At 48.1% G+C, this 15,404-nt stretch overlaps 2 protein-coding genes across 2 annotated transcripts; one reads left to right on the top strand and one right to left on the bottom strand.

Annotated features, from left to right (window-relative positions):
• The first annotated feature begins 4,967 nt into the window (after nt 1-4,967).
• LOC123446446 lies at nt 4,968-5,981 on the top strand. Its single transcript, XM_045123046.1, has one exon. The coding sequence runs from the start codon at nt 4,968-4,970 to the stop codon at nt 5,979-5,981; it is 1,014 nt and encodes a 337-aa protein (XP_044978981.1).
• A 1,000-nt stretch (nt 5,982-6,981) lies between these two features.
• LOC123451066 (probable histone H2AXa) lies at nt 6,982-7,893 on the bottom strand. Its single transcript, XM_045128079.1, has 2 exons — nt 7,611-7,893; nt 6,982-7,454 (listed from the first exon to the last, which is right to left on the bottom strand). Exons 1-2 carry the CDS (start codon nt 7,806-7,808, stop codon nt 7,236-7,238), a joined length of 417 nt encoding a protein of 138 aa, XP_044984014.1. The 5' UTR covers nt 7,809-7,893; the 3' UTR covers nt 6,982-7,235.
• Between the last annotated feature and the right edge of the window lie 7,511 nt (nt 7,894-15,404).

Raw genomic sequence — 15,404 nt, 5'->3', positions numbered from 1 at the left:
AAAGAGCTCGCCGTAAAGGGTTACGTCGATGCAAGCTTTGACACAGATCCGGACGACTCTAAGTCGCAGACTGGATACATATTTATTCTTAATGGGGGTGCGGTAAGCTGGTGCAGTTCCAAGCAAAGCGTCGTAGCTGATTCTACATGTGAAGCGGAGTACATGGCTGCCTCGAAGGCAACTAAGGAGGGTGTCTGGATGAAGCAGTTCATGACGGATCTTGGAGTGGTGCCGAGCGCACTGAATCCAATAACCCTGTTCGGTGACAACACGGGTGCCATGGCCTTAGCAAAGGAACCACGGTTTCACAAGAAGACCAGACACATCAAACGACGCTTCAACCTCATCCGCGACTACGTCAAGGAGGAGGACGTGAATATATGCAAAGTGCACACGGATCTGAATGTAGCAAACCCGCTGACTAACCTCTTCCACGGGCAAAGCATGATCAACACCAGAACTGTATGGGTGTTAGATTTATTACAATGTAATTCGCATGGTGATGTGAGGGCTAGATTATTGACTCTAGTGCAAGTGGGAGACTGTTGGAATTATGCCCTAGAGGCAATGATAAATAAGTTATTATTATAATTCTTGTATCAAGATAATCATTTATTATCCATGCTATAATTGTATTGAATGAAGACTTAGATACATGTGTGGATACATAGACAAAACACTGTCCCTAGCAAGCCTCTAGCTGGCTAGCCAGTTGATCAAGGATAGTTAGGGTCTTCTGACTATGTATAAGGTGTTGTTGCTTGATAACTGGATCACATCATTGGGTGAATCATGTGATGGACTAGACCCAAACTAATAGACGTAGCATGTTGATCGTGTCATTTTGTTGCTACTGTTTTCTGCGTGTCAAGTATTTATTCCTATGACCATGAGATCATATAACTCACTGGCACCGGAGGAATGCTTTGTGTGTACCAAACATCACAACGTAACTGGGTGACTATAAAGGTGCTCTACAGGTATCTCCGAAGGTGTCCATTGAGTTAGTATGGATCAAGACTGGGATTTGTCACTCCGTGTGACGGAGAGGTATCTCGGGGCCCACTCGGTAATACAACATCACACACAAACCTTGCAAGCAATGTGACTTAGTGTAAGTCACGGGATCTTGTATTACGGAACGAGTAAAGAGACTTGCCGGTAAACGAGATTGAAATAGGTATGCGGATACTGACGATCGAATCTCGGGCAAGTAACATACCGAATGACAAAGGGAATGACATACGGGATTATAGGGTCTGCACACTTAAGGTTCAGCGTTGTTTTATGCGTATTTGAGTTATATGGTTGGTTACCGAATGTTGTTCGGAGTCCCGGATGAGATCACAGACGTCACGAGGGTTTCCGGAATGGTCCGGAGACGAAGATTGATATATAGGATGACCTCATTTGATTACCGGAAAGTTTTCGGCATTACCGGGAATGTACCGGGAGTGATGAATGGGTTCCGGATGTTCACCGGGGGGGGGGGCAGCCCACCCCGGGGAAGACCATAGGCCTTAGGGGTGCCGCATCAGCCCTTAGTGGGCTGGTGGGCAAGCCCAAGAAGGCCCGTGCGCAGGAGAGAAAGAGAATCAAAGAGAAAAAAGGGGAAGTGGGGAAATAGAGAAGGACTCCACCTTCCAATCATAGTTGGACTAGGATTGGAGGAGGAATCCTCCTCCCCCTACTTCGGCCGACCCCTTCGGGCTCCTTGAGCCTCAAGGCAAGGTCCCTCCCCTACCTCCTATATATACTGAGGTATATGGGCTGATTTGAGACAACTTTTGCCACGGCAGCCCGACCACATACCTCCACGGTTTTTCCTCTAGATCGCGTTTCTGCGGAGCTCAGGCGGAGCCCTGCTGGAATAAGATCATCACCAACCTCCGAAGAGCCATCACGCTGCCGGAGAACTCATCTACCTCTCTGTATCTCTTGTTGGATCAAGAAGGCCAAGATCATCGTCGAGTTGTACGTGTGCTGAACACGGAGGTGCCGTCCGTTCGGCACTAGATCGGAGCGGATCGTGGGACGGATCGCGGGACGGATCCCAGGACGGTTCGTGGGATGGTTCTCGGGGAGGATCGAGGGACGTGAGGACGTTCCACTACATCAACCGCGTTTCTTAACGCTTCCTGCTGTGCGATCTACAAGGGTACGTAGATCTGAAATCCCCCTCGTAGATGGACATCACCATGATAGGTCTTCGTGCGCGTAGGAATTTTTTTTGTTTCCCATGCGACGTTCCCCAACAAACCGAGACTAAAGGGGGGGGGGGGCTTTAGTCCCTTACCAACCGGTAATAAAGCCTTGTTTTCTATTAGTGGAAATATCTTGATCTGAACACATGAGTAGGTGGCTCTCTCTCAAAAAAATGTATATGATAAGTGTTGGTCTGTTCTGAGTGCTTCCTCTACGAATGAGAGGCTGGTGGAGGGGTATACATAGGCATCTCAAAAAATCCAACCATTACAACATTATGCCCAACTGGGTGTAACCGAAGCAAAAACTCGGTTGCACCAACTAGTGCAAAATGTGGCAACTTTCAGTGTTTCGGTGAGACCGATATAGAAACCTCGGTCGGTATGATTTTGGTTGACCTAGGTAGATGGCAAGCGTGGTGGCACATATTTGCCAAAATGAGAAATTCTAATTTTAATCAAATTAACATCAATAGGTTTGCCACTATTTTCGGTTGCACCCATAATGGACTTGGTAGTACCAAGATGGTTAGTGTTTGGCTCTGGATCTGTCTAGGGTAAACAAGGTCGAATGGAAAAACTTGGTGGCACCCAATTTGACTTTAGGGTTTGGACAGAATATTTATGGGAGAATTTCATGAGTATTTTTGGTGTCTAATCTCTAAGCACTTGAGCAACCAGATCATCATAGTTACCTCATCCCTTTTTAATAGTATTGGCTTTTCTATGGATTCAAGTGTGATTTCTCACAAAATATAAAATATAGAGTCTTCAAGATTGTTGCCAATATATGTTTCTTGCATCTAGGGGATCTCCTCGCAAACCTTAGCCAATCCATTCATTGAACTTTTCCTGAAATATACTAGGTAGAATCATCAGTCAAATGAAATATATGTTGTTATTAATTACCAAAAGCACCTAGGAAGAAGTTGTGCTTTCATAAACAGGTAAAGATGCGAAAACATATCCTATATCTTATATATCTAATAGAGTCAACTCCATTAACTTATTCATCTCAACATGAAAGCATGTCACCTCATTATACAATTATGAATGGGATAAGACCTACCTCATTATGCAATCATGCATAAAAAAAAATCCATCCTAACATTCAACCATGCATGCGAAAATATTTTCAATTTAATTGGTGTGCTTATATTTAATAAATGTTGTTACACCTATACACAATCAAATATAATAAGCCATATATATTTTTAATTTTGGTTCTTACATTATTAACCCAATTTCTGCAGCACCACTCTCGTTATCCTCTAGTTTAATTAGGGTAATTATACCCACATGAGAGAGTCTATTAGCTTTACAACTATGTAATTTAGACTTAAACTTGTCAATAATTAAATTATAAGTAGAAGCAATTTTCCTCTCTGGAAGAACAATAGGACGACCAAGGTTTAGAGTATAATGGATGCATCTCGTGTCCTCCCTAACCCTAGGCAGTCAACACAACCCCCCCCCCCCCCCTTCCCCCAAGGTTTCACCGAGGGCATGTGGATTCACCTGCCCTCCGCTTGGCGCTCCGAAGGTCGATGGCTGGCAGGGGAATCCCGACGCCTCCACAACGGTTAGTAGTTTAGGTCATGATTTTTTAGTCTTCATAGGTGTGGCGTTCGGCGGATGGCGATGCTTCTTCTTCTTCAAATTTGTCTTCTAAGCTTCAATCCCCCTTTAGTATGTTCTTTTGGATGTAGTCGACTAAACTCCTACATAGATTATGGTCATCTTCTTGGGACCGTGAGGTTAGAGTTTCTCGTCATGTATGATTTGGTGTGTGGTGTTTCAGATATATGCAATTGTTCAACAACAACAACAACAACAGCCGTGATTTCAGGACGTTAGTACTTAGGAGCACATGCACGAAACCTTTCCGACTGTCATCGAGAAGGCCAAGCCGTTTCCTATAGGGGAACGGCGCGTCGACGGCTCGTTGTGACGATAATAATGATCGTTCGGTGGTCTTGGAATCTTGATGTAATTTTTATTATGTTTGAGATATTTTCTACTTTGATAAACTTCTATAATAGATGATTCTTTCCGTGGGAAATTTCTTTGGAAGATACTACTTTTTTCGGGTGGGTCGAGATGTATATTTTTTAACATAATACAGATGAAAGCACTCGTATACACGTGCATACATTCATTTTTATGGACACACATATGCACGACCTACCTTATGATCATCTCCGTAAGACTGAGCCGACACATCATTAATTTTTTTAAAATAAATACATAAATAAATGCGAACACCGAGATCCATACCTTAATGAGATGAAGGTATCACGGTCTCTTTAACCATCCAACCACATGTTGATTGGTCGGTCGAGATGTACATTTCCTTGGCGATCCTTTCCTAGATTGCAAACGGATTCCAAAGGAGTCCCCATTCGTGTACGTTCCCCTCAAAAATTTCTGCGTTGCAAACTGGATCACTACAAACCGAAGCACTGCACAAAGTTTTAAAAAGAAAATCAAAGGACTAGACCCATGACACGCACTCTTCTGCATGCGTAAATGGCGGGTGTGCGTTCCCTCACGCCCTTCCCTTGATTTGCTCACGTCAACCGTACGAACCGGGTCAAAGCTGAAGCCATAGCGCGCCGCCCGCTCAAACCTCCTCGTCCACCTCCGATCCATTCGCCACCTCCTTCGGCCCTTCCCTTCCATCGCACCGAACCACCCTTCCCGCACGTCGACGACGCCAGCCTCCTCATCAACCTCCTCTTGTCCGCCCCGCTGCCGACGACGATGTCCTCCGACGCGCCACAGACGATCCAGAGCCCCAAGGCCGCCGTCGACTCGCTCGCCGCCATCCTGGGCCGCGCGCTCCCGGACTCCCTCGCCGCGGCCGACGACCCCGCGTCCGCGCTCCTCCACGACGACGGCGTCGCCCGCGCCGTCACGGGGCGCCTCCGCGGCGCTGGCTCGGGGGCCGGCCACGACGCGCTCTGCGGCTGGCTCTACGGCGCCTTCCAGTCCGGCCTCCCGGTGCTGCAGCTCGCGGTGCTGCGCTTCGTGCCGACCCTCGCCGGCGTGTACATGTCCCGTTCCGTCTCCCGCAAGCCGCTCGCCGGGTTCGAGGCCGTGCTCCTCACGCTGTACGCGCACGCCGTGGCGCAGCGGGGCGCCGGGGAGGCCGAGACCGTAGCGCTGCCCAACATGGCCAACCCCAGCGTGTACCACGAGGCGGTCAAGCCCGCGGCCGCGGCGCCCAAGCCGGCCAAGGCCGCCGACCCCGACGTCGCCGAGCTCTCCCCGGCGCTGGAGCCGCACGGCACCATGCGCGCCACGCGCCGCGCCCGCATCGTCGGCGCCGTGCTGGAGCTCTACCACGCCAAGCTCGCGCTCATGCCGCTGTCCTCCAAGATGGACTTCTGCGAGTTCTGCGTCGCGTGGTCGGGGAAGCACGGCAGCGACGAGAAGGCTCGGATCGCGTCAGCCCAGAGCGGCGAGGAGAGGTGGCGGAGGGTGCCTATGCCGTGGGAGCTGTTCCAGCCGGCGCTGCGGATTGTCGGGCATTGCCTGCTGGGCCCGACCAACTCGGACGAGCTGAGGACGCAGGCCACCCGGGCGGCGCAGTGCCTGTACCTGAGGGCCATGGAGACCATGGACGCGCGCGCCGTGCTGGCCTGCAGGAGCGTCGTCAGGCTGTCGCAGATGGCGGAGGAGCCGATCCCGGAGCCGTCCTTCTCCGGCGCCGTCGAGGCCAACATGGCAGAGCTGGAAGCCATGAGGGCCAACATCCTTAGCGGCAAGAACTAACGGGTCGATCATCACTTCACGAGCAGCAAGCAAAGCTGATTCATTGCAGACAAAGCTGTTGATGTATAGCATTTTTGTATTCTTCTCATTTTGTTAATCAGACATTTTGTTGAGTATGAAGAATCGATTGGTGAAACAAATTCCTCGTTCTGGCGACCGATCGAGCGGCTACGTATGTTTGTGATTTCTTTAAAAATGGTTCATGATTTCTCGAATGGACATGTCCTGCAGTTTTAGGTGCATCAAAAATTTGATGACCACTAGCACAGAAGACACCGTCACCTGTAGATTTTGGATCTGCAACCTGCAGAATAATGTTAACAGATTTCTGAAAGAGGGACAGAGACAATGCCAAGAACAGCATTGCCGATCCACTGGACTTTCAGCATTTTGCTGCTCTTCTGTTTCCACTCACGAAGAGCAAAAGCGAGATGATATCTTCCACAACATGCAGTCATTTCAGACCAAGAGCAGAGGCAGATAAATCAGATTCTTGAAACTACACCCCACAGGGGAATTCATTCATTCAGATGATCAAACCAAATAAAATTATCAATCAATCTTAAAAGAAAGCAACCAGCAAGCAAGTTGATTAAGAAGCAGACAAGGATATATTCACGGGGGACTGATTCATGCATTGCAATTGCAGCCACAGCCATATATACATGGATATTATTTTTCTTTATTTCTTTGTTAATAAGAAATCACAACAATATCATTCTGAATGGTGAGTTCAGTTCTTCGCCGTGAAACGAATTACACCAAGAGATAATTACCAAAACCTGACGACCACAAGAACAAAAGCAACACTGTCATGTGTACATGTTGGTTCTGCTTCTGCAACTGAAGAGTTATCTTGCAGATTTCTGAAAGAGGAACAGCGCTTGATGCTGCTATATTTCCACAGGGCTAAGAGGAGCGGTTTTATTTCCACAGCGAGATGATCATTTCCTTCAGACGAAGAGCAGTCAGGTTCTTGTAACTAAAATTTCACAGGGAATTCAATCATCCAAACAACCAAACATCATTTCGCATATAAGAAACCACATGTATATGTTTCCTCTCTTCTACTGATCGACCGACTCATTCATTCAACCGCGAGCAGAGCTCAGAAGACACCCAAGGTTTTTTCCATGACGAGATTCAGACTCCCAAAACACACCCCAACCCAACCAAAAACTTCAGATGAACATCGTCGTCAGCCAGACATGAGTGACAGGGCAGCCCCTCCTTTAGCCTTGTAGCAGCGCGCGCTCAGAACTCCTGGGAGATGGACCCGATCTCCCCCTTGGCCCCGGCCTTCTTGGGCAGCAGCACCTGGTTGATGTTGGGCATCACGCCGCCGTTGGCGATCGTCACCGAGCCCAGCAGCTTGCTCAGCTCCTCGTCGTTGCGCACCGCCAGCTGGATGTGCCGCGGCACGATCCGGGTCTTCTTGTTGTCCCGCGCCGCGTTCCCCGCCAGCTCCAGCACCTGCGTGTCCATCGGGCGACGGCGGAAACCATCAAATCAAACACCAATCCGATTCGAATCACGGATGGCGAACGATCGGGCCAGATCGATCGGAGAACGCGGCGCAGACTGACGGAGAAAAAAAAGGGAAGGGGGATCTCGAGGGCGGTGGGTTACCTCGGCGGCGAGGTACTCGAGGACGGCGGAGAGGTAGACGGGGGCGCCGGCGCCGACGCGCTCGGCGTACTTGCCGGCCTTGAGGTAGCGCGCGATGCGGCCGACGGGGAACTGGAGGCCGGCCTTGGACGACCGCGACACCGACTTGGTCGCCTTGGCCTTGCCGCGGCCGCCGGCGCCTGCTCCCGGGGAACTCATCGCCCTTCTGGAAGCTTCTAAACCCTTTCGAGAGGTGGGGACGGGACGGGACTGGACTGGACTGGACTGGACTGGGCTGGAGATTTGGTGGGGTGGGAGGAGAACCCGGGCGGCGCCTCGGGTTTTATAGCGTTAGGGTTGGGGCGCGAGGCTCGCGGTGATTGGCTGCGACGGGGGAGGCGCGGATCGGTGACGTCGGACGCCAGCTCGGGCAATAAATTCCTTCTTTTTTATTTCCTTGTTTATTTGTTTTCAGAGGATTTTTTTTGTTTTGATTCGCCTTCTTTTTTTCAGGTAAAGAGAACTGGTTATATGGAGGCTGTTTGTTGTATAGAATAATCTGAGGGTCAGGTACAATGAAAAGGAATGTGCCACGTGCACGCAAGTAGACATGCATACATGCATGCATGCGACTAGTAGTGCAGATCACTCGTCCTAACTTTATTTTGTTGTTTATAAGCTGCGGTATGGTCATTCTGAACTTTATACGGTGCTTATATTTCACTCATACGAAACTGATGGTGTCGATTTGGTGTTGCATATAGCTAATGTACGTGGTATTGGTTTTTTCCACGGCATGGTTTGTTGTCTCGTGGAGTAAATTTTGTCCCCAGGTGCTTCACGAAGAGGCTGGCCGTAAGATTCACCGCCTCACCGGCTGATGGCACGACCGCACACAAAACTTCTTCACCGACAATGATGCTGTCGCTGATGTATCACGGATGACTCATTTCGCGAGCAAGTGTGGCGACTCGGGAGACCAACAGGCGACACATACCCCGCCCACGTTCGTTATTAATGGCTGCCTAACCCCCACCCACTCTACCTGAGTGATCTTGGATTCACCGCCCCAGGCTGCGGAGACCCAGCGGCTCGTCCTACCCTCTCGCCTCTCAACTGATGACGAGCTCGAGATGGAGAAGGCGAGCGCGCCGCCTATGACCTTCGACGCAGGTGGCGGCTTCAGTGCCGATTTCGAAGGCGCCGCTGGAACCAGTGGAGCTGCATCTACCAATCGATTCGCACTCACCGGCGGCAAGGGCGGAAATCCTCCAGGTGGTGCGCGGGAGGTTCCCGAATCAAGCCGCGTGGCCGGAGATATGCGTCGAGGTCACCCGCAACAGCACATTCGTGGAGCGCTGCCGCTTTGCCGGCGACGATGGAGGGATGGATTTCGATCTGATCTTTTGGGCCACCCAAGAAGCGGAATTGGTCGATCCGATGCAAGCGGCGAGGTGGTGTCGCTTCAAGGCGTCCAGCCCTTCCAGGCTCAACATCACGCCGCCGTCTTTCGAGCAACTCGCCAACATCCCTCTGGATTTTCTACCTTCCGGGTTTAGCCCCTTCCCCCCGCCTCCCCTGAGTGGGAGTTCCCGCGGGCGTGGACCTGGAGCACGCCGCGGGTATGCGCAGGGGGCTCGGGTGGGAGAACCTCCTCCATGGCCGGGGGATCGTGGCGAGGTCCATCGGGATTGCATAAGGTATGTCGATCTACAAGGTTTAAGTATTCATTTCCTGCTTGTGCAGTTGAGAACGTTTGTGTTGATGGAAATGGAGCATCGAGGATTTTCCCTCAAGGCATCATTGATGTAGCTGATAGTGAGGCTTTGGATTCGGATGTTGGCCTTCTATCCAATGTCCGAACTCAGGCGATGGTTCAAGCCGACGGCGACCCTGCTTCTGTAGGGATGCCGACAGGGATTCTGATAAGGTTTGGCCTCCTTTGGGGCCCAATGTTCCATCGAGGCCGTTCATTAGAGGGTTTGTGGTGGATAGGAAAGCGGGGAACCGAAAGGCGTATTCCATACCATGTGACAAAAGTGAGGAGGAGGTTGCGGAATTTTACAATCAGTTGTGCGTTATCCCCTCCCCTAGCCACCGCCATACCAACCGTGCCCATCTTCCCCTCCTCCAAAACCTAGTTCCACCCTAGGTAGCCACCTCTTCTGGATCAGGAAGTATCTGTTTAGATCTCGATGTTTTACTGCTGAAGTTGTTACCCTGTGATTCATCCTGGCCGTTTTGACCCTATCCCAACCCAATTCCAAATTGAGTGCGAGGGGATTGGACCTGGCATCATCTCGTTTGCGGCTGCGGTGAAGAAGACGATGGAACATCGAGGACATCAATGCCCCAAACGGCAAGCTCCTCCTAAGAAAGGGGTGCAGGGAGCTCCTCCGCCACCCCCCTGCCGTTCCTGCAACAAAGATGGCACCGTCGGCCCCAAAGCCTTCCTGTGGCACTGGTGCTAAAGGTGCCCCAACCAACAATGTTGTCCAGGCCGTGATTCCCGTCCCTCCCCGGGTCCCAGCTGTGCAGCCTCTAGACCCAATTTACAAAGATATGGCGTGTTTCAATTGAAGTTGGCGAGGCCATTATGTGGGTAATTGCATTGAACCAAAAAAGTGCTTCATCTGTTCTGGTACCCATAATGTGAATAACTGCATTGCCTAGGCTCGCCTTCAACCTACAACAGAATATTTTGGGAGTGTAGCGACATGATTGGGTTTCTATCACATTGACATTCCTGTAGCTACTGAATCTAACTGGCTGAATTACAAAAACTGTGCAATTCTTAGAGTTCTGAAAGGTGAGGTTTCTGCCTCAGATCTGATTACCCAGCTGAATGGCATTTCCTGCAAAGGGAAGGAATGGCCATGGCAAATCAGAGAGCTTGAATAGAAGAAATTCCTACTAAGATTCCCACCATGGAAGAAAGTGGAAGATCTCATTGAGTTTCCTGCTTTTGACCTACCTATTGATGGGGCGTCTGTTAAAATCTGTGAATGGGCTGCGATGCTTGACCCTTTTGAAGAACTAATTGAGGTTTGAATTCAAGTTGAAGGTATCCCCCAAGTGGTGTGCTTGGAAGGCTTAGCTCAGATTGCCTCATGCTTTGGTATTCTGGTAGATGTGGACTGGAATGGGATATTCAAAAGTTTCTATGAAAAAATTATAATCAAAGTAGCATGCACATATCCTACCAAAATCCCATATGAGAGGCTGGTTGAGATGAAAAAGAAGTTATACATTCTGCTTTTCATAGTTCAAGGTTTTGAACAAGCTGGAGAGGGATCTGAGGGTGATGATGATGACCCTGATCTGGATATTGGAGATGATGATAAGCTCCAGGATGATTTTGATTAGAATGGTAAAGATTATATGGAAGGAGATGCTGATGAACCTATAGATGAACTTGACAAGGCAAACTTTTCAAACGGAAAGCCTTCTGGTTCTGGGAGCAAGGGAGAAGGGACTTGTGTCTCTGCAGCTAAATTCCATCCCATGATGCTAAGTGATGAGGTTCATGAACAATTCATTGAGTAAACATAGATCAAAACCCCTTCTACACATGTGGGAGAATTTCCTGAATCTGCTGAGATACTACCAATACAAGAGGATATCGATATCTGTTCACATATGGAGTATTGCTCTGCCCAACTCAGGAAGTTCGAAATGGGTGATTCTAAAGGAGAATATGAGGTTAATCTGCCTGGGATGGTATGCCTCCGTGAAAACCTAGTTGCAAATCTTGGATCTGCTAAAAGATCTTTGATAGAGTCAATGGAGATGGCAGAGGTTGAAAAGAAGGTGAAGGGGGACTCAGATCAATCTAAGAAGTGGGGGCATGTGCTCTCTACCAGACCTACTACAAGACAACATGGCAACATCAAGATCATGGAGAAAACTACTGCATATTTACAAAAGAAGAACTTGGAAATTCCTGCTTCCTTCCAAGGTAAATCTTTTGTTACTACTAATGTAGATCTGCTTGCTGATCAAGTGTCTAAAATTGATTTATGTGTGGGTGATATTTTTGTGGAACAAAATGATATTATTCGTGATTTAATTCTTAGAGAGAGTCTTAGATGTCTTGAATTTGTAGATGCTAACCCTGAAACTGTTTTGCCTGATAACCTTTACACTCCCACACGCAATGTGGATGGGGGCTCTCCCCCGGGTGATGTTGGTGCTACCATCAGATCATATGGCGCTACTGATCTAGGTAGCTCTTGCCCTAACCTGAGACAATCTAGAAGGCTTTGTAGCCTATCCCACCCTTTTAAAATTTCATGATAGGTGCCTTCTGGAATATCCGGGGTCTGGGTCAACATGGTAAAATTTAGCGCATGCGTGAGTTCCTTAGTATAAATTTAGTGGACTTTGTTGGTTTCTTTGAAACCAAGAAAGAGAGCATTGATAATAATACCTTGAACAATATTGTGGGTAATAAGAACTTTGTTTGGCATCAACTGCCTGCCGAGAAAACAGCTGGTGGTGTCCTTGTGGGCATAAATAGTGATATATATGAGATTATTGGTTTTGTCAATAGGGGATTCTATATGACTGCTACAGTTAGTAACAAAACTAACAAGTCTATGTCGCAATTTATTGCGATTTATGGTACGTCATACAACAAGCATAAAGTGGAATTTACTGTGGAGTTACATGAGGTGATGAGTAATGCTTCATATCCCATTATCCCGGGTGGTGATTTTAATCTTATTAGGTCTGATTCCGATAAGAGTAGTGGTAATGTGAATAATTCTATTACTTTCCTTTTCAATGACTCGATTAATAAGTGGGGTTTGATGGAGATCAGTATTGCTAATAGGAAGTACACTTGGTGTAACAATCAGGAAAACCCCATTTTCGCCACCATTGATAGAGTTTTTGTTTCCCCTTCTTGGGATGCCTTGTTTCCGTTGTCTGTGCTGAGGGCTCTTCCCAAAATTGGAAGTGACCATACCCCCCTCCTGCTTGACACTATGGCTCGAAGGATTACCTCCCCAAATATGTTTAGATTTGAGAAATGGTGGTTAGAACAACCTGACTCTAAAAGTCTAGTGGAGACTGTGTGGAGTACCCCATTTTTGGGGAGAGATGCCATAGATGTTTGGATTATTAAGTTTGAATGGCTTAGGAAGAAGATTAAAGGTTGGAGTACGAATATCAAAGCGGCCATCAAGAAGAAGAAGAGGGATCTAGTTCAGGAATTTGATATCTTAGATATCTTTGCGGAATCTGGCCGTGTGATAGATGAGGACAAGGCCCAAATGAGAGATATCAAAAATGAGTTGGAAAGCATTATGAGGAAGGAAGATACTGCCTTGTGGCAGAGATCGAGAGACCGTAGAATCAAAGATGGGGATAAGAATAACACTTATTTTCATTCTTTAGCAAATCATAAACACCGCAAGAATCATTTATCTGAGCTAACCGGGGACTCTGCCCTATGTACACTACTAATGAAATCTTGGAGGTGGCGACATCCTTCTATAAAGGATTGTTTGGCCATGAAGAGAGGCATAATATTCATCTTGGGCCTACCTTTTTGGAGGGGGGTGAATTGATTACAGAGGATGAGAATGAGAATCTCCAAAAGAACTTCTCAGAAGTGGAAATTAAAGAGGCCATTTTTGGTTCATATGCCAATGGTGCGCCAAGCCCAGATGGCCTTTCTTTTCTTTTTTACCAGACCTTTTGGGATCTGATTAAGTCATACTTCATGGCCATGTTGAGAGATTTTGAGGAAGGTAGATTAGAGATACATAGACTCAACTTTGCTCTGATCATTTTAACCCCGAAAGAGCTTGATGCCAAGATAATGAAGAAGCCCGAAAGAACCTTAGTAATTGTGTTGTTAAGATATTTTCTAAGGCACTTACTAATAGGTTGTCTCCTATTAGTAACAGGTTGATCTCCCCTAATCAAACTGCTTTTATCAAAGGGAGATATTGTTGGGGAACCTCGCATGGGAAACAAAATTTTTAATACGCGCACGAAGACCTATCATGGTGATGTCCATCTACGAGAGGGGATGAGTGATCTACGTACCCTTGTAGATCGTACAGCAGAAGCGTTAAAGAACGCGGTTGATGTAGTGGAACGTCCTCACGTCCCTCGATCCACCCCGCGAACAATCCCGCGATCAGTCCCACGATCTAGTACCGAACGGACGGCACCTCCGCGTTCAGCACACGTACAGCTCGACGATGATCTCGGCCTTCTTGATCCAGCAAGAGAGACGGAGAGGTAGAAGAGTTCTCCGGCAGAGTGACGGAGCTCCGGAGGTTGGTGATGACCTTGTCTCAGCAGGGCTCCGTCCGAGCTCCGCAGAAACGCGATCTAGAGGAAAAACCGTGGAGGTATGTGGTCGGGCAGCCGTGAGAAAGTCGTCTCAAATCAGCCCTAAAACCTCCGTATATATAGGTGGGAGGGAGGGGGGCCTTGCCTTGGGGTCCAAGGACCCTCAAGGAGTCGGCCGAGCCAAGGGGGAGGACTCTCCCCCCCAAACCGAGTTGGACTAGGTTTGGTGGGAGGGAGTCCCCCTCCCTTCCCACCTCCTCCCTTTTTTTTCTTTTCCTTTGATTTCTTATCCTTGGCGCATAGGCCCCTCTTGGGCTGTCCCACCAGCCCACTAAGGGCTGGTGCGCCACCCTTATAGCCTATGGGCTTCCCCGGGGTGGGTTGCCCCCCCCCCCGGTGAACTCCCGGAACCCATTCGTCATTCCCGGTAACTCCGAAAACTTTCCGGTAATCAAATGAGGTCATCCTATATATCAATATTCGTTTCCGGACCATTCCGGAAACCCTCGTGACGTCCGTGATCTCATCCGGGACTCCGAACAACATTTGGTAACCAACCATATAACTCAAATACACATAAAACAACGTCGAACCTTAAGTGTGCAGACCCTGCGGGTTCGAGAACTATGTAGACATGACCCGAGAGACTCCTCGGTCAATATCCAAAGCCGGACCTGGATGCCCATATTGGATCCTACATATTCTATGAAGATCTTATCGTTTGAACCTCAGTGCCAAGGATTCGTATAATCCCGTATGTCATTCCCTTTGTCCTTCGGTATGTTACTTGCTCGAGATTCGATCGTCAGTATCCGCATACCTATTTCAATCTCGTTTACCGGCAAGTCTCTTTACTCGTTCCGTAATACAAGATCCCGCAACTTACACTAAGTTACATTGCTTGCAAGGCTTGTGTGTGATGTTGCATTACCGAGTGGGCCCCGAGATACCTCTCCGTCACACGGAGTGACAAATCCCAGTCCTGATCCATACTAACTCAACTAACACCTTCGGAGATACCTGTAGAACATCTTTATAGTCACCCAGTTACGTTGCGACGTTTGATACACACAAAGCATTCCTCCGGTGTCAGTGAGTTATATGATCGCATGGTCATAGGAATAAATACTTGACACGCAGAAAACAGTAGCAACAAAATGACACGATCAACATGCTACGTCTATTAGTTTGGGTCTAGTCCATCACGTGATTCTCCCAATGACGTGATCCAGTTATCAAGCAACAACACCTTGTTCATAATCAGAAGACACTGACTATCATTGATCAACTGGCTAGCCAACTAGAGGCATGCTAGGGACGGTGTTTTGTCTATGTATCCACACATGTAAATGAGTCTTCATTCAATACAATTATAGCATGGATAATAAACTATTATCTTGATACAGGAATTATAATAATAACTATACATTTATTATTGCCTCTAGGGCATAATTCCAACAGTCTCCCACTTGCACTAGAGTCAATAATCTAGCCCTCACATCACCA

This window comes from Hordeum vulgare, chromosome 4H (assembly GCF_904849725.1).
Source record: "Hordeum vulgare subsp. vulgare chromosome 4H, MorexV3_pseudomolecules_assembly, whole genome shotgun sequence".
Taxonomy (NCBI): Eukaryota; Viridiplantae; Streptophyta; class Magnoliopsida; order Poales; family Poaceae; genus Hordeum; species Hordeum vulgare.
Note: the sequence above shows the minus strand (reverse complement) of the source record. Positions and strands in the feature narration are given on the sequence as shown.